The 18777-nt window shown below is 54.6% G+C and overlaps 1 protein-coding gene across 1 annotated transcript; it reads right to left on the bottom strand.

The window, feature by feature from the left end:
• Positions 1-736: 736 nt before the first annotated feature.
• LOC104463677 (sodium channel protein type 4 subunit alpha-like) lies at positions 737-18129 on the bottom strand (the record flags this gene model as incomplete). Its single annotated transcript, XM_010076100.1, is given in 15 exon segments — positions 737-1165; positions 4232-4588; positions 5101-5274; positions 6884-7122; positions 7812-7935; positions 8175-8330; positions 10252-10464; positions 11276-11417; positions 11775-11838; positions 13609-13917; positions 15438-15529; positions 15649-15777; positions 16427-16516; positions 17436-17554; positions 17866-18129. Coding segments are annotated over 15 exon segments (2901 nt in total), but the record flags the coding sequence as incomplete, so codon positions are not given.
• Positions 18130-18777: the final 648 nt, after the last annotated feature.

Genomic DNA, 18777 nt, shown 5'->3' on the forward strand with positions numbered 1-18777 from the left:
ACATTTACCATCAATAGTGATGATAACCTCTTGGGTCAGAGCTGTTCTGTTATTCATACAAAACCCCTTTCCAGACTCATGCGGTCACTCCTCTCCGCCGCAGCATCCCCGCAGCCCCCCGTTTCCCCCAGACCCTGGTGCGACCTCACCACGAGCAGTAATTCCCCACCAGACCATCACCCTCCTTTTTCTGCCCGTTCAGGTCTTCCCCAGTTTCTCATCTCACATCTCCCCGTCATCTTCCCAGGGCACCAAGGTGATCGGTGTCCCCTGAGCCCGGACAGTCCTCCCTGCACCTCGACACAGCACCAGCTGTCTCACAGCTTTGGATCCAGAACACATCGCTTCATGTTCGTGTGTGCTAAGCTCCTCCATCTGGTTTCATACCCTCCCCGGTGCCGCTTTCTGAGGCATTAGCGGTGGATCCAATGTTAGTGCCATCAGCAGATTTCCTGGCATCAAATTCCTCTTGAACACCTTTAACCCTTCCACCAACCCCGTGGTGCCGTGGGTCCCCCCAGCGTTAGCAATAACCCCACAGCCTGACCCAAAACGAGCCAAACCCTCCTCCAGTTTACACTGGGAAATGCCAGGTTGAAAAACCCCAAGTCTGTCCCATGCCACACATTGTGGAAAAGCTAGAAGTAACCAAACCCAGTATCATTCTTGGGGCAGCACAGCAAGAATGGCTCAATCCCATTTTTTGGGTTGAGACCCTTGCACCCGCCTTTCTTACCTTGGCATCTTCGGTGTCGGACTGGGTGCTCGTCTCCTCGTAGAGGTCAGACTCCTCCGAGGCGATGGGGACTTGCACTGTCAGGTTGGGGTTGTTAATGAAATTCATATGGTCCAGTTCATCCATGAAAAAATGCTCTTTGCCAGTGACTCCGTCCAGGTACTCCGACTTGAGCTCCTGGCCAGTGTCCACGTGGTTTATCACAGAGTTCTCCCTCTTGTTGGGCTCTTGCTCTTCCTCCGGGGCCACCTTCTTCCCCTTCCACAGCCTGCGGAGCAGCATGAGGATGGAGGCCTTCACGAAGTCGATCCCCCTGGTGATCCTGCCGATAGCGATCTGCAGATTGTTCATCTCTCCATCATCGTCGGACGCTGCCAGGCTGTCGGCACTGAAGGAGCTCAGCAGCAAAGCCAAGAAGAGGTTCAGCACCTGGAGGGGACAGAAGCAAACACCAGCGCTGATGTCCAGCACCAACATCATCCCTGTAGGCTGGGGTGGCAGGGACCAGCCATGGGCATGGAGAAGACCCCTCCATTAAGTGTGCCATGGGACTACTTCCTTGCACTGCACAGCTCTGGGGACTGCAGAGATGCCAACCCCATCTCCTGGAGGACATGGTCCTCCTCACTCCTCCTTGGGCTCCCACGCCCTCAGCATCACCACCAGGTGCTTGGGTCCTGCTGATCCATTTGCAATGCTGGTCATTGCTTCAGCCCCTCCCAAGCCACCTACCCTGGGGGTCCATCACCATGTCCCTCCGTTTGCTCTCTTGGGGCTCCTGGCTGGGCTGGTGCCCACGTGGGACTCCCCAAGCCTATGGTGCTTCTCCCCACCACCCACAGGGATGTAACTCTGCTCCATCCCATCTCTTCCCAGGGACAAACCTCCCTCTTATTGTCCTCCCAGCTCCAGCTCTTCCTCTCCTCTTTGCTAGCTCTGGTAGGTGAGATGCCCACCAAGCTCCTGAGGGTCTCCAACACCTTGGAGCCATGTAGGAGCCTGAACCCCAGCCATAACCTCCTCCCTTTCTATCAGAGACCGCTCTGCTCCACGGGGAGATGCATTTCATCTCAGCACAAGTCAGCTCATGGGATACAAATGCTCTCCATAGCTCCAAGCATGGGCTCTCTTCTGCTTCACAAGATCTCTCCTACTCCCCCCATGCCCAAAACGTGACCGGACCCCACCGCAGCCTCGCCTGGCACGGGTGGACTCGCTGCATGCCAGGAACATGGAGCAGCTCACGGGAAGAGGAGCAGGATGGGCTCTCCCCAGGGCGCAGGAGCATCGGCAGCACCCGGACACGCTCTCGCCGCGCGGAGTGGCCGATGGGCCAAGCCCACAGCTGTTGGTGTTTGTGCCTTTTTGTGCCAGCAGCGTATCTGAGAAGGGAATTAGCTGCTATTCAAGGTCACTGCTGTTTTCACATGGCTCATGCCATATGACTTAAATCGCGTCTTTAAATAAATCCCTACTATCCCATCAGTTTAATACTTACGTTAAGCACCAATTACAGCTAATAGTCACTGTTGGCTCTGGCTTTTTTGGACAGGAGTCCGTTACCTTGTCACCCGACTGACTTCCTCCCTTTTCCCTTAATAACCCCAAAGGAAATGCTCAAAGTGTCATTAACCGTAGGGGACGACTGACCGTCTCCTCATTCCTCTGCAGGGGAAGTGGGGAGAAACACACACCTCCCTGCAGCCGGGATGCTTGGGAGGCTGCGTGGGACAGGCTCCAGGACTTGGAAATACCTGAGACACGGCCAGGAGAGCCTGGCAGAGAGGACGAGGAGGGCAGAGATGGCTCTGGAGGTGGTCGTGCACCGTGTTTCTCCATTTAGCTTTAATGACCCCCTGCAGCAGCACAGAGCTCAGCAGGAGCTGCAAAGCTCGCCTGGCAAGCTGGGGTGCAATCTCAGGGAGGGCTACACCTCAGAGGGGTGCTTCTGTCCCCACCAGATGAAAAAAAAAAAATGTCTTCTCCAGGGGAGTCTGCTGGAGAGGTGGATGCACTGTCCTACTGCAAAAGCTGGCTCCAGAAGAGGAAAGGTTTCCAGAGCCCCTTTTGGGGAGAGTCTCCAGGGAGCCCCAGCTGTGGTTCCCAGTCTCTAAGCTCCTGCACTCTCTGCAGACCATCCTGGAGATGCTCCTGCTGCTTACGGCTGATTTTCATCCTAGTTCAGCATTGCAATTCAAATGAACGGGTTCCCCCTCGGAAGGCAGCGTTACAAACTGTTGCTGACCACTGGGTGATGGGCAGCCCGGGGGGATGTGGGGCTGCTCCCCACCACGAGGTGATGCACGCACATCCACCCTGCCTCACCCAGCACAAACCCCAGGACACCCCACAGCTCTCCGTGCTGCTGTGGGGCCAGTTCAAAGCCCCCTATACTTGGCATGAGCCATGGAAGCCAAGCAGCTCCCAAACCCCAACTTTCTGCCCTCCAAGTGGGACACTCCATTCTGCCCTACCCCTGATCCGAGCCATGGGGTGGCCTGGGTGTCCCCCCAGAGCTGCTTTCACCCCTCTGTAAGGCTGTGCCAGGCTGGGGCTGGAGCAACCACCCTTCGTGGGGAGGGAGGCGTCAGCAGCTCCCGGGGCAGATAGTTTTTCAAAGCAAATTCCAAAGGGCTTACACAACCCCAGCAAGTAATAGGAGCGATTCGGCAAGCCGCAGCGCTTCCCTCCCCTGCCTTCCTCCTTAAGAAGGGAGAGCAGGGCCCACGCGGGCTGGAAAACAAGCTTCAAAGCCGCCAGCGAGAGGGTTACCAAGTTTAGAAAGGATTTCACGCTCGCCTGGAACTTGCAGACCTGCAGCGCAGGCAGCGAGCAGCTCGGGTTAGCGGGGAGGGCAGCGGGCAGGGAGGGAGGGTGATGGTGACCAGGGGTTCACCAGGACCCAGGGGAAGGAGTCACATGCTGCAGAGGGGTCGTGCATCCCTGGGATGGCACCTGGACCACAGTGAGGACTGGGGATGCTGGGGATCTGCAAAAGCCTCGTGGGTAGGTCTGCCCCCAAAGCACCTGGGAGCAAAGGGCCAGCGCGGATAGAACAGTGTCTCCAGCTCTTCTTGCAGGAGGGGGGAGAGGAAAGCCTCAAAAGCCATATGGAGAAGAAAGGGCAGCTTGAAGATGAGCTGTCTTTTGTCCCAGAGTTTCTCCTGCATCTGCCTAAAACTCGCTGTTAAATTTTCCGTGCCTCAGTTTCCCCTTCTGCTCCTGATCTGGTTGCAGCTGAAGGTCCCTCAGAAATTGTTTATCACCCTGCTTCACACAGAGCTGAGCACTCAGCACATCCCCACTGGGTCTACGGGAGGGAGGTCAAGCCCTTTGCCCATGCTCCTGTGCAGCTCCAAGACCATGCCTACGGGCACAGCCCTGTAGACCAGCTGAACTCGGCAGCACCGGCCAGAGGTGTCCCCACCCCACGACACTCTCCATCCTTGCCCCCCACCTTTCACTGAGGGTCTCCACCCCAGTTCCAAGACTCACCACGAGGTTCCCGATGACCATGACCATCATGAAGACGATGAGGCACATGGTCTGGCCAGCCACCTCCATGCAGTCCCACATGGTCTCGATCCACTCCCCGCAGAGGATGCGGAAGACGATGAGGAAGGAGTGGAAGAAGTCGTTCATGTGCCAGCGGGGCAGCGTGCAGTCCAGGGAAATCTTGCACACGCACTCTATGTAGCTCTTCCCAAAGAGCTGCATCCCCACCACGGCGAAGATGAAGACGATGATGGCCAGCACCAGCGTGAGGTTCCCCAGTGCGCCCACCGAGTTGCCGATGATCTTGATGAGCATGTTGAGGGTGGGCCAGGACTTGGCGAGCTTGAAAACCCTGAGCTACGAGGAGCAAGGAGACAAGGCGTTGGTTTGCCTGGGGCTTGCATTGCCACAAGGTGTCAGCAAGGCTGCAAAGCTGGGATTAGACCTTCACGTGGCAGTTTTAATTAACGGCAGGAGGGATTAAATGCCCAAGCGCTTTGCAAAGAGGACAGGCTCCGACTTTCCTAAATATTTAGCTCGACTCTCAGCATTATCTTTAACAGGGGACAAGTTGGTGACCACCATAAACTGTGAGGGTGGTGAGGCAGTGGCCCAGGTTGCCCAGAGAAGCTGTGGATGCCCCATCCCTGGAGGGGTTCAAGGCCAGGCTGGATGAGGCTTTGGGCAACCTGGGCTAGTGGGAGGTGTCCCTGCCCATGGCAGGGGGTGGCACTGGATGGGCTTTAAGGTCCCCTCCAGCCCAAACCCTTCTGGGATTCTATGATAAAGGAGGTTGGAAAAGCCATTCTCCACCCAGGTGGCAATCACATCCAAAACCCCCAGGCACGCCTGGTCCCCGCGGCACGTACCAAGCGGAAGGAGCGGAGCACGGAGAGTCCTTGTACGTTGGCCAGGCCCAGCTCCACCAGGCTCAGGGTGACGATGATGCTGTCGAAGATGTTCCAGCCCTGCTGGAAGTACTCATAGGGGTCCAGAGCAATGAGCTTCAGCACCATCTCCGCCGTGAAGATCCCCGTAAAGACCTGCGGGAAACAGCACCCTGTCATTTTTGCTTGCTGGCCAGCCCTGAGCCTTGGTGTGGGGTGGGCAGCACCTAGCTTTTTTGGTGTATTCCCAAAGTGTTTCATCCCATTAGGTCCAGTCCCAGTTGGGAACAAACTCCCCAGCTGCTGCCCAGTACGGCTTGTGAAGCCAGGCTGGGAGCGCTGGTGACCAATTGCTTCTGGAGAGACACAAAGGTGCATGTTGGTGGGTGGAAATTAAAAATAAAAAAAAGTTTTGTTGGCAAAGGGATCCCCTTGGAATGACAGCTGAATCACAGAGGTTCCCAGCACTGGGAACTGGGCTGCTACTGGGATGCCCCTGCCACTCCCCGAGCCCTGTGAAAGCTGATCTGGCTTTTACACATTACTCTGTTCCTGGGACTACAACGGCGCTGTGCATTATCACATTACTCTGGAGCGGGATCAGCAATGTGACAATTAGCATCCTTGATGCAATTTCATGACACGCCATGTGTCCGGGGACAGATTTTGCCCTGGATGTGGACAGAATTGGGATGCACTGGTCCATGCCTCTGCTGCGTGAGGAGGAGAGGCTGCAGGGAGACTTTGGCACCAGCATCCCAGGGGATGCTCCCCGACATGCCCCTTGCATGCCCGTCCACAAACATCCCCTTTTCTTCTCCCAGTAAATCCCACCGGCCCCGCCAGCACAGATGCAGCCAGAAACCGCTGCTGGCCCAAAGGAAAAGCTGGAGCTGTCTTTGCAGAGTGACCGTGCTTCGAGCATCAGCCAATTAATCCCCTTGTATTTCCTGAATGAAACCAGAGACAAAGCAGCTATGTGCTGAGCGTCATCCTGCCCGCCTGGGGCGCGGGCACCGGCATCTGTCACCCCGGTGCCTATGCACAGAGAGGCCCTGGCAGGTGCTGGAGCAGGGCAAGGTGGCAGGAGAGGGGACAGTGAGCTCTCCCATCCCTTCTGCATTTCCCAGAGCTACCAGGGACCTCCTGGACTTGTCCCACCAGCCAAAAGCCATTTACCCTGAGCTCCAAACAGCTGGTTGCTAAATACACCTGTGAAATCAGGACAGCCCAGATTTGCAGGGATTTCCCTGGGAAAAGTCATTATTATTATTTTTTTTTAATGCCACTAACATTGTTGCTTCCTGCTCAGTGGCGACCTGTTTGCTCCCAGAATCTGAACTGGCCCCTGCTCTGCCACAGGGACCCCCAGCATCGCAGGGACACTGTGGTGTCAGCCAGGGCTGGCAGCAGCAGCTTGTGCCTGACCCTGGGTTGCAACGTCAGAGCTGGCTCAGGACAGCTCTGCAAGGCCATGACCAGGGTGGAATTGCTGAGATGCACCAAGCAAGACAGAAGCTGCAGCAGAAGGGGAGCAGGGGATGGATCCCATCCCCACATCGCTTCCCTTGATCCCCTTGTGGAGCCCAACCCATCACAGGGATGCTGTGATCAGACACCAAGTGACTTTCTCAGCAGGTGGGAAGCATGTGTGGGTGCTGTTCAGGTGACACAAGGGCAGCAGAGGGGATCTGTCCACCAGGGTGGATGGTTGTGGCTGCTGTGGCTCTGAACAGGGAAGGATGGGATGCCCGTAGCTGCCTACCAGGTTCCCCACGGTCAGCACGTTCTCGAACTCCTCTGTCATGGGGTAATGCTCCATGGCCATGAAGAGCGTGTTCAGCACGATGCAGATGGTGATGCCCAGGTCCACAAAGGGGTCCATCACCACCAGCTTGACGAACTTCTTCAGCATCCTCCATGGACGGCAGCAGTTCCAGACCAGGAACGTGTGGGCAAATTTGTACCACCATGGTGGGCACTTCTGGTGAGCTTCCTCCAGCTCTGAGGGCAGGAAGGAAAAAGTACATCAGTGTAGGCTTCTCCTGGGTTAGCCAAGTGCTAATGCCCAAGAAGAGACCCTCCTGAGGTCCTGAACCAGCCCTAGACCATCTAATAATATGGGCAGCTAAGAGGAGCCTTCCCATGCCCATGCCCAGTGATGTTGCAGACCTTACCCTTCAAACCAGAAGGGGATGGAAAGGCAGATCAGGCAGGGAAGTGTGGGTCCAATCCTGCTCTCAGCACCCAGGCAGGATTTGAGATGCCCCTGCCATGCTGAGGACACCCAAGGGTGTGGCTGGAGGGCTTGGTGCCCATTCCCAGGAAGGGCAGGGCGGATAAGCCCATTATTACTGGGACTATGGTATTTTTTTCAGAAGTTGAGATGAGAGCTCTTGGAAATCCACCCAGCAGCTCTCAGTTGACTCTGGAGATGGCCATAATCAACTGCAATCCCATTAATTTGCAAGAGATATTGTATTGCCGCCTCCAGGCATCACCCTAGCAAGCTGGGATGAAAAGCTTTGCTCGAGCATCACCGTAGTGCATGGATCCTGGCTTGAGACCCCGGGTTCAAAGTCATCCCTCGCAAGGGGCTGGAGATTTGGGATCAGCCACTACCCCTGGTATGTGCTGAGCACCCCAAGCCCACCAACACACAACTGGGCTAAACCAGCTGGGGAAGGACGTACCTTCCACGGCATTGGAGAGGACGCTGATGGCGCTCCCCACTCTCTTCTCGAGGCCCGGCCCATCTTGGTTGCCCACGGTGAGGTGGTTGTGGTCCGATTTCTCCGGCTCATTGGTTGGGTTGAACTAGAAGGAGAAGAGGCCACAAGGGATGAATGCAGAGCACTGTGGGGTATTTAAAGATAGAGCAAGCAAAAAAAAGGGGCATGGTCTGGAGAGACCTTGGGGTGCACCACGGGAACTGCAGGTGGGCTGCAGAAGGGCTCGTAGGAGCCACCACAAGCTGGACACAAGCCTGTCCCTCCACGGGGGTTTATCAGGGTGGGAACACTCAAGGGATGGCAGAGACAGAGCCGCACACGCACATCGATCACCGTAGCAGACCGCTGCAGCACGACTTTGGGGACCACTTGCCCGTTGCAGTCCTTCGCCTTGTCCTGGTCGCTGTTGGGGTCCGAGTCGCGCTCCTTCTCAGCCGTGCTGCTGGGCAGGGAACCGCTGCTGGACCGCCGCTCCTGCAACTGCAGCAACCCACAGCTCCATCACCTGCCTGTCCGCAGCTGTCGGGAGCTTCCCGCGGTCGCTGCAGGGCACCAGGCTAAGGAGGGGGGAAACTGAGCCCCAGGACCACCCTGGGCAGGACTCTCTGACTCCAAAGTCTGCTGCTGCAGGACCTGAGCAGAGGTGAGCTCATCAGCAACTCAGAGCCTCACGAGCAACGACAAGGGATAACAATTTGCAGCAGCTAAACACATGCCTGAGGTTGCAAGCTTTTCCTTTTAGCTTGCTTCACTATTTTATCAGGGTGAATAATTCATAAAGACAAAATCATGCCAGCCCTCTCATTTCTGTCTCGCAGGAAATTTTAATCTTTGAAACATGCTTTCATCCCACATGAGAAAGCAGCAAAATATTCAAGGCTCTTGCTGAAACGCACTGTCCAAGATTTTTGGACTTGCATGGAATTTGTGAATGTTTGGGTCAGAATTTAATTTTTTTTTTCCAAATGTTGTTTTGTTAGATTTTCATTTGCATGTGCAATTGTTCGATTATTTTTTGGAAATTTTTCCTTTCCTGTCTGAATTAATATGCAAAGTTCACTACACCCTCTGGTAGCACTAAGGATGCCACAGCAGAGTGGGAACCTCTGCGTTCCCACCATGAATGGCCGGGATGCAGCACGATTTCCACGCTCAGGCACTGGATATTAAACGGTTCCGAGCACCCATTTCTCATAGGTATTTTGCTCTCACTCTCAGCCCTATTCCCTCCGTCTTCTCCATTTCTCTAGGTGACACTAAGCAAGTCTCATCCCTTAATAAAGCCTTTGGGCAACTCACTGGTTAATTTGCTCAGGGAACCCGCCACGGCATCACCTGGGCAGGGCTTGCTGAGACCCATCCTGCAAACAGCAGCAGCCAGATAAGAGCGAGGAGCCACTTCCTGGAGGATGTTGTGGCTCAGCACAGATAAGCAATGAGAAGACAGAGGCTCTAGAGAGAGGAAAGCAGTGCTTTGTGTCTCTCTCTGCGTGCAAGGAAGCTGGTCTCTTGCCCAGACTAACAGGTTTGCAGGGATGTCCCCTGTGGACGTTGCTGACATTGGCCAAAAGGATGATTAGAGACGGAAAATGGCTGGGCTGCAGTATCAGACACCACGGAAGCTTTTGTTGATATTTTTATAAGCATATTGTGCTGAAAAGAGACTCCCAAGGACCGGAAAGGGGTGAAGGTAACACCTGGGGACCACGACAGAGCAAATGGGTGGAAACCAGGCAGCTTAGAGACTCCAGCTCAGGGAAATACCAGTGCAAGCTCTCTGCAGCATCAGGCACGTGTATCTGCCCACGGGCTGGGGTACAGCGGTGGGGGCAGACCCCCAGAGCTGTGCCCCAGCTCCTGCAAGGACCCCCCAGGGCAAGGCACAGGGTGTCTCGAGCCCTTGCTGAAAAGCAAATGGTTTGCTAACGCAATCGGCTTTGCTGCAACTGCCCTGCCTCCTCCACGTGCTTCTTTTGTACCCTGACCACAATCTCCCCGTGCGGGCTCTCTGCCAGGTTTCCTGCTCTCGATGTGCTGCAGGAAGATTTATTGTTAGTTCTGGTGCCTTTGATGCCTCGTTTCTCACCTCCGCCTTTCAAGCAATGCCTCACCTCGGTGCTGTAACTCTGCTGCCTCCCAGTGCTCCCTGAGATGGATTTTGGATGTGGAAATTAAATCTTTTCAGCCTTTTTTCCCTCCCCCCACCCAGGATAGCATCTCAACTTTTTGATTCAGCTGTGACCCCCAGAATAATTACTCTTATCTTTGCTTACTATGGACCAAATGGGGCTTATTCTTGGATTTTACATAAACAGAAGCACCACCATGCTTGCCACTGCCTCCTCTTTTGTCCCCCTGTCCCTAAGGTCCCTCATTTTTGGCCACCACACTTTCCACCAACCATCCTCTCTTGCTCCTCTTGATGCTTCTTCAGCTGCTCCATGAGCTGCTGAAATTCCTCCTCCTTCTGCTGCTCCTCCAGCATCGTGGCGTCGTTCTGTTCTGCGTAAGCCATGGCCACCACGGCGAGGATGAGGTTGATGAGGTAGAAGGAACCCAGGAATATAACCACCACGAAGAAGATCATGTAGGTTTTCCCTGCTGCACGCAGCGTCTGTGGAAAGAGGAGGCACAGGCTGTCACACCACCTCGGCACGATATCGGGTTGGTGATGCTTCCAATGAAAGTTCTTGCACCAGGGCACACTTCCATTTGTGGTAGGAGGACACTATTTTGCTCCCGTCTTCCCCAAGGGCTGGGCATTGCCCAGTTGACCTTCCTGCAGCCCGTGGCACTGGGTTAGCCCAGCAGGTGACAGAAGTCTTGGCAAATCCACCCACGTGCTATCCATTAACCCAAGAGCTGCAAGCATGTATGGAGATGGGACCAACATTTCATCAGAGACTCACTTTGCTGTGACAAGGGCTGATGTTTCTCAGTCCTCAGCTTCTCAGGTCTGACCCTTGGTCCTTTTCTAGCTCTGGGTCTCAGCACAATAATTTCCAGAGGACAAATGGAGCCTTTAGACGTGAGCTTGTTTTTATCTAACCAGGCCCCGGACCAGGGTCAGCTGGGATTTCATGGGTCTGCAACTTCTCCCTACAGGATGACTCAATGCAGGGGACAAGTGCCCTGGCTTTTCCCCCTTACCCTCCTCCTTAGCTCAAGCCAGACAGGTGCTAGATACTCCTATAAACCCCCCATTTCCATGATACAGCTGCTGGAGCATCCCTGGGCTTTGCCCACTGCTCAGGGTGGGGAACTGGATGGGGCCATGCCCCATCTCTGCTGATCCCAGTTAGATCCATAAACCACAGGACAAGGTCCCCCAAGTTTCCAGTCAAGTGATGTTTGACCAGTCCTAGATGAGGGGCAGCATCAAAATGAGGGGAGCATTTGCACAAGGATAAAAATTTGGTGCCTACCAGCTGGAAGAGGTTCTCCCAGAAGTCCTGCGTCATGAGGCGGAAGAGGGCCAGGAACGCCCAGCTGAAGGTGTCGTAGCTGGTTTAGCCATAGTTCGGGTTCCTCCCCGCCTTCATGCACTGGTACCCTTCAGGGCACTTCCTACCAAAAGAGCCGCGGGGGCAGCTGGCGTGAGCCCCCGGCGCTGCCCCTCCTGCACCCCCAGCGAAACGCTCCATCCCTGGAGATGCTGAGATGCTTCAGCAGAGCCCCCTCCCCAGGCTGACACAGTCAGGATGCCCAGACTGGTCCCCCCAAGCTGATACAGCTGGGATGCCTGGACCGATACCCCCAAGGTGATATCGTCAGGACTCCCAGACCATTCACCTCCAGAGCCGTGTCCCCAGCCCTGATCCTGTCCCATCCCAAGCCTCGGTGGTCCCACGGGCTGTGCTGGCTGCCTCGTCCCCTCTCGGGGAGCTGGAAGGGACCTCAGCCACCAGCGTGAGCTGCACTCACCCAGCATCGCTGCTGTTCCCGCAGAGCAGGGCGTCGAGCGCTCCCTCCAGAAAGTAGAAATTGGCTTCGCAGTTGGAGAAAGAGCAAGACATAAACAAAAAATAAATACAAACATTGATTTTCAAATTCTTGGCAGCTCCTCACTGCCAGGGAAATCCCCTGAATCCCAGCGCTGGGTTATCTCCTCTCTGCTGACTTTGCTGTTTGCATTGAACGACTTGGCAGTAGCTCAGACACCTCGTGGCATTGTCTCACCTACCCAACTAGATGGCTCCCAAACCCACGAAGAGCAGGTTGGCCAGGGTCAGGCCTCCTGGGAAGGCGTTTAGCGTGCTCAAAGGACTAGAGCTGGTCTGTTTTGCTGGGAAAATGTACAAAATAGCCGGTTGTTCCCAGGGAGCACTGAGCATGGGGTCCCAAAAAAACCTGGGGGAATGGTCTGCTACTGCTCCATGGCCATTGCCTTCCTCCTGCTGCTCCCATCCCGATCAGCCCCTACCTGGTGGGGAAAGCCCCCTGCCCACAGACCAGGGGTCCTTAAAGCTCCTCCTTGCAGCTTGAGCACAGACCCAGAGGCACGGGAGCTGCCAAGCAGTGTCACCGCAGGTCACCTGCCCCCAGGGACATGCAGATGACCACCTGGAGACACCCACTCCAGGATGTGGCAGAGGGCAGCTGGACCCCATCCCGGGCATCACCTACCACAGCCCGTCCAGGAGCCACCCAGAGACTTCTGGAACTTCCTCAAAACATCCCCAGCTCTGCCTGGCTTCTTGCCACCAGGCTTTTATTTAACCTACGTGGGCTCGTCGAGGAGATATCCTGCTTGTGAAACTCCAGGCGATATGTTTTTGGCCTGGCCCCAGTAGCTGTCAACCTGAGCGCACGGCCGCGGGGTGCTGTTGCTATTTGCACGGCGCTCATTAGATCCTATAGATTGAATTTGCTCCCCTACCAAGAAACCTTCCGGTAATTGATGCCAGAGCTACTCGTACAGTTGGGCAAAGCAGCTCAGCCGAGACGTAACCCGACCTTCTGCTGAGCTCTGCCGAATGTCCGAAATGAGTCGTGACACATCCCCGTGGAGCATCCTGCCACTGTGCAGCTCTGCCAGGCAGATTTTCTGAGATTTTTACATTTTTTTGGAGTTTAAAAAAAAAAAGACCAAACCAAAGAACAAATGAAAAAACTCCACCACACTTTCTTGGCCAAACTCATCTCCAAGAAGTAGTAGTAACGTAGCAAACTTGGAGACCTGTCTGAAGACCTGTGCTCGATCCCCCCTCTCCCTCCTTCCCCTCCTGTTGGTGGTGCATGCAAAGCTCACTGGATGCAGTGGTACTTGGGGAAGGACCTGGCTCTGATGCAGCAGTGGAAGTGGGTGAGAAATGTCATTCCTTCATCCTGCCCTCTCGTTCTCCACCCAAAGTCCCATCTGCTCCTGCAAGGTTTGGTCTCCCTGCTGTGACCAGCCAGATGGACCAGCATTTCCCCAGTGTCCACCCCCATGGGGAGATCGCCCCCTCTCTAGCAAGGAGAAGAAATGGAGACACTGGTTTGTCCAGGCCTCCCCATGGTGAAACCTTTCTGGAGGAGTTTATCTTGCCCAGGTGGACTGCATTTTCCCTGGCAAGGAGGATTTGATCCCATCTGTCCATCCTGTGAGTACACACAACTGCTGCGTCACCCATCAGCCACATCTCCCTGAAAAGCACCTTGGCAGGAGGACCCATGGGAGCAAATCATCTTGGTCTGATGCTGAGGAAGAGCAGGGTAAACTGAGGAACAAACTGGGATGATGGGTTGATGGAGAAGGGGATGCACGAGTATTTACCTTCATCGTTGATGTAGGCTTCAAAATCAAAAGTGCTGTTGCTGGTGAAGTTGCTGGTGAAGTTGCTGGCGAGGCCATCAGTGAAGTTGCCATAGAGCGTTGCGTTGGCCAATGTGTCGTTGTCCAGCCCGAAGTCCCCCATCAGGGTGTCGTTGAGCGGGGGCCACCGCACACACTTCTGCCGGAGGTTCCCCATGAAAAGCTGGAGGCCGATGAGGGCAAACACGCTCAGGCAGAAGACGGTGAGGATCATGACGTCCGAGAGCTTCTTCACCGACTGGATCAGAGCCCCAACAATCGTCTTCAGCCCTACGGGGGAGGCATCACTACTGAGCTAATTGCTTGTTTGCTAATTGTGGAGAATGTGCTATGGCATTCCCAAAAGGTGCTGGATCTGGTGGGGACATGTGGTATCACCAAGTTCACCCCAGCTCTGTGCCCCATGTTGTGTCAGCTGCCCCTCTGTCCCCACACATCGCTGGGCAGCATAAACACATCCCCCAAACCCTTGGATGAATGCCAGCCAAACCTCCCCACATCAGCCTTAACCTGGGTACCACAAGCCAAAGCCCACCCTAGCCTGGTAGATATCAATTCCTTTTGGTTTTGTGTTTTCCCCAAATGCCACAATTTGGCCTTTTTTGGCCCAAACCACCAGGATAGACCACTTTGCTGTGGCACATGGAAAAACTATTTGCTGGCCCAGCTGGAAGATGCTGAGCACTGCTCTCAGCTCCAGAAAAGCCTCCGTGGTCCAACACCCACCCCCATGTGCTGCTGTCCCGTGGGTGGTCGGGAGCGCAGCCAGACCCTCCGGCCTGATCCCTTCAAGCTGGGGAAACCCCAGCGCGTCCCAGTGAAGGTGACAAAGTGACATTTGCATTAAGCGTCAGGATTAACTTGTCTCTCTCTGCCCACATCAGCATTTCCTCTGCAGAGGATGCTCACCCACACGTCCTCAGTGAGCTTTTGACATGGAGGATGTCATTCCCATCACCTGAGGTCTACATAGAGGATGGGTGATGCCGGAACATCCTGACGTTGATCTTGAAAGCAGCTCTGAGCACAGAGCTGTCTCGCGTTGGAGGCAATTCTCCAAAGACAAATGATTTTGATCCCTGTCATCATGCCAGTTCCCACCCTCCCCAAACTATTTAAGGGAAACCCTGTTCTCCAAAGGGCTTGTCTATGTTGGGAAACGGCCGAGGACAGCCATTCTAAACCAGCTTATTTTTGCAACTGTTATTTCTGCAGAGCCTCTTGGGAAGATGTAATTCCAGAAAGAAGCAGCAGCTTACATTTTCCTCAATGCAATTTTTAGCCTGTTTGATGGAGGCAAAAAACCCCATACAAATATGAACCCTACAGATCTGGAAACTGCAGGGACACAAGAATTTATTCACCAGGAGAAATTATCATTGTCAGTTCAATCCTACACCTCTTTGAGCAGTCAGCTCTGTGGACAAAACTGATTTTATGTCTTCAAGGACCAAGTAAAGTGTATCATTTAACTGGACCCATAAACATGACGTGAACATGAACCCACTTGAGGCATCTCCAAGGAGCCCCAAAAACACCACGTCTGGCTTGTCAGGGGCTTTCCCTGGCCAACCAACCAAGTGAGCACAGCTAATTTAAAGATGTAAAAATCAGAAGGACTTGACCCAAAAGCTGAATTATGTGGAAAATTATTTATAAGGATTGAATACCTTATTTCTCTTCTCTTAGAGTCATCAAAAGAACTAAAAGGAATTGTTTTGAACTGTGGGAAAACCTGAGCTCACAGAAAGGGAAAATGAGGAGAGGAGACCCTGTTCTTTTAGTCCCACCTGGTATCACCGTGATGGTTTTCAAGGCACGGAGGACACGGAAGGTTCTGAGAGCAGAGATGTTCCCCAGGTCCACAAACTCAGTGATGTAGCTGCAGGACAGGAGAGGAGAGGGCTTCAAGGGCTCTGACAGGTGCCCACCCCCTTGTTTCTCAGCCCTCCTCCCCAGGTGGCCAGACCTCCTGTCCTCCCCCCATCCCACCAAACTCACGCCATGGAGATGACCATGAAGTCCAGCCAATTCCACGGGTCGCGCAGGAATGTGAAATCGTCGATGCAGAAGCCTCTCGACAGTATCTTGATGAGGGACTCGAAGGTGTAGATCCCAGTGAAGGTGTATCTGAAACAGGAATGGTGACTCAGAGGATGCTCATCCAGGTCCAAGGGCCACCTCAAGATGAAGTCTAGGTGCCAGGAGGTTTTGTCCACCCCTTCCAGTGAGATCATCTTGGGCAGATGACTTGGGGGGCTCATGGTCATGGGCTGCTTGGTTCTCAGGGTGGGAGGCCTTCACCTCACCTTCTAAGGCAAGTTGGGACATCTTGAGGTGCCAAGCCCTTTGGTGACTCTTCTGCAACACCTGTGATCCCTGCTGATGTCCCAACAGCACCACACTCTCTGTAAACCCTGCTGACACCCGATGGTGCAGAACCACAGCAGAAAATGCCATATCTTCCCCTTCCCACCTGGGACTGGTTGTCCATGCTCCTTGGACTGGTGGATCTGCTCAGCCTCTCCAGGCCATCACTGCTGACCCAACCCAACCTGCTCTGCAGTGGTCAGAGGGACCCCACCAGATTTTGGGCAGCTCTGAAAGACTCCAGCTCTTTGCAATGCCTAATGCAGAGTGTGGACATCCCTTCTGAGATTGAGAGGGCCACCAGCATCTCCCAGTGATGCCTCTCCTCCTCTGAAGGGTGCCTGGGTCCCAACACCCCTCTCTCAGATCAGGATGATCTCCTGGGAGGTCACAGGAGGCAGGAACTTACTCCACGTTCTTGGACCATGCCGGGGGGTTGCTCAGTGTCATAAACACACAGTTCGTTAAAATTGTGATCATGATGAACATGCTGAATAATTTAAAACCTGGTCAAGGAGAAATGCTGCAGCTGTTGCCTAAATTCCTCCTTTCACAGTTATGAAGCCAAGCACACCTGCTCCTCTTGTCCTGGCTCCCATCTTGTCCCCATGCCCTGACCTGCTCCTCCTGCAGCTCTCTCCTGGCTCAGTTCAATGCTCACACTTTCCCCTTCATCCCCTGCTCCCATGCATGGCCCTGGACCCTGTCCTCTCTTCCTGGTCCCATCCCCATCTCCACGGTGTTGGGTCTGCCTCTCTTACTGTCCCCTGTGCTCCTTCCTCTCCATCACCCCAGGATACATCTTCTCTGATCCCTCTGCCACAATTACCCCCCATTTTTCCTCCTACCTCTTGGCCACCAACCCCTGCTGCCAGCAGAGCTCAGCTGGGATCACCTCCCACCCATCCTAGTGCCTCTCTTGCTCTTGGGGTCCTTCCCTGTCTTTCCATCTCTGGCACCAAAAGCCCCAGCGCTTCCCTGTACCCCAATGTCCTGGTTCCTCTTTCTTCCCTCTCCCAAAGCATCCTTTGAGTTCCCCAATTCACCCACCTCCCAGATGGGACAGAATCCTCTGACCTGTAAACATTTTCCTTCCTTTCCAAGTCTTTCCAAACCTCAGAGTCCTTGAACCTCTCCCTAGGAAGCTCCTTCACTTAGATTTCTTCCCTTCTCCAACCAAGACTGAGCTCTTGGTGCCACCAAGGTGCCCAAAACCTTCAGGCACTCACTCCTTGGGAGGGGGCCAAAGCACTGGGATGGCTGGGCAGTGGGACCTGGCCATGGTGGGGGACAGCCCAGGAGATTTGCTCACCATACCATCACAAAACACTTCTCTCAGCCCTCTCCCAGGGCTGTTTGCGCCCTGAGCATCAGGGTTTGACCTGGCAATAAAGGAGCATCGCGGAGGGCAAGGATATGAATGGATGAGCACTTTGATGGCTCCTCTGCGGATGGGGTGGAAGGGCCCCAGCAGGTAGAGGGCAGGGGTCGCCGAGAAGCGGAAGATGGACTTCCCTTTGTTGAGGACGATGAACGTCTGCGGAGAAAAGAGAGAAGGGAGATGGGTTAGCCCTTCTGCACACCCCCAAACACCCACGGACCAAGTGCTGCCTTTAGACGTGGGACCTCTATGTGTGCTTTGGATCTCCAAAGACTTGGGATTTTGCCAAGGGACAGATGCTCTGCTTTGGAGAAGCAACCACAACAATCTGGGTTTGGGGATCACCAAGATGGGCTCCAATGAGACCCTGGGACATGGGGGAAAGAGGGGGAGGTCCATGCTTTGGTCTTTTTCTTGGGACTTGCATCTAATGCGAAGTCTACACATGGGCTAAGCTCTGCTCTCACCTTCTTATCCTTGTAGAAAGGGTCCAGGTCCTCCAAGGGCGTCCCGATGAGCTCCAGTGGTGGATCACCATAGATCAGGGGCAGATTCTTCCCGGCTTCCAGGTCACTGCTGGGCTTGAGCTCCTCTTCCTCAGGCAGTTCCACTTGCTGCCGCTTTATCTTGAGTGCCTCTGCCTCGGCGATGCGCTGCTCGATGGCAGCCAGCGAGGCGGGGGTGAAGGGGCGGAGGTTCTCGGGGCCCGGGATGTGCGGCAGGCCAGCCATCCTCTCATTCTGCTCCCGGGACGCCTGTGCTCAGCCTGCTGGGGAGAGCGGGGCTGAGAAGGCAATGCCCACCGGCACCGTTTTGGGGCATTTTTTTGCTCAGCCCTCAAAGCCAGCTGATGGCAGGATCTCAGTGGGTTTTTGCCAATGGCTTTATTGCAGAAATATTGAACTTGCAAGAAAGATTATGATGTATGGATTGCTCGCAGACGGAGCACCCCATGTGCTCCTTCTCCTCCCACACCCCTATTCAACCTCTGATCAAAAGCACCGCTGTGTTGGGCTTTCCCCATGGCACTGCACGAGCTGAGCAGTTGGCACCCCTGGCACCAGCTGGCTGGTGTTAGACATGCAATTTCACAACCTAGACAGGGTTGTTCAACACAACAAAACACCTTTGGCATCAGCAGCACCGCTCCAGCTGTCTCCCCTTTGCAACATGCTGAAAGGCACTGACAGCTTTCCTCCTGCACCTCGTGCAAGCGATGCGCGGTGCTCAAACCAAGAGGTTCCTCATGTGGAGGAGCTGGGTCCTGCAGGTCAGTGGCATTTCCCAGCACCCAGACGTAGGATACATGAGCAATGTGCAGTGCTGGATGGCTCTGCTCCCGAGAGGAAGGGGTTAAAGGCTTTTTTTGAGCCAAAAAG

This window comes from Pterocles gutturalis, unplaced genomic scaffold (assembly GCF_000699245.1).
Source record: "Pterocles gutturalis isolate BGI_N339 unplaced genomic scaffold, ASM69924v1 scaffold11888, whole genome shotgun sequence".
NCBI lineage: Eukaryota > Metazoa > Chordata > Aves > Pterocliformes > Pteroclidae > Pterocles > Pterocles gutturalis.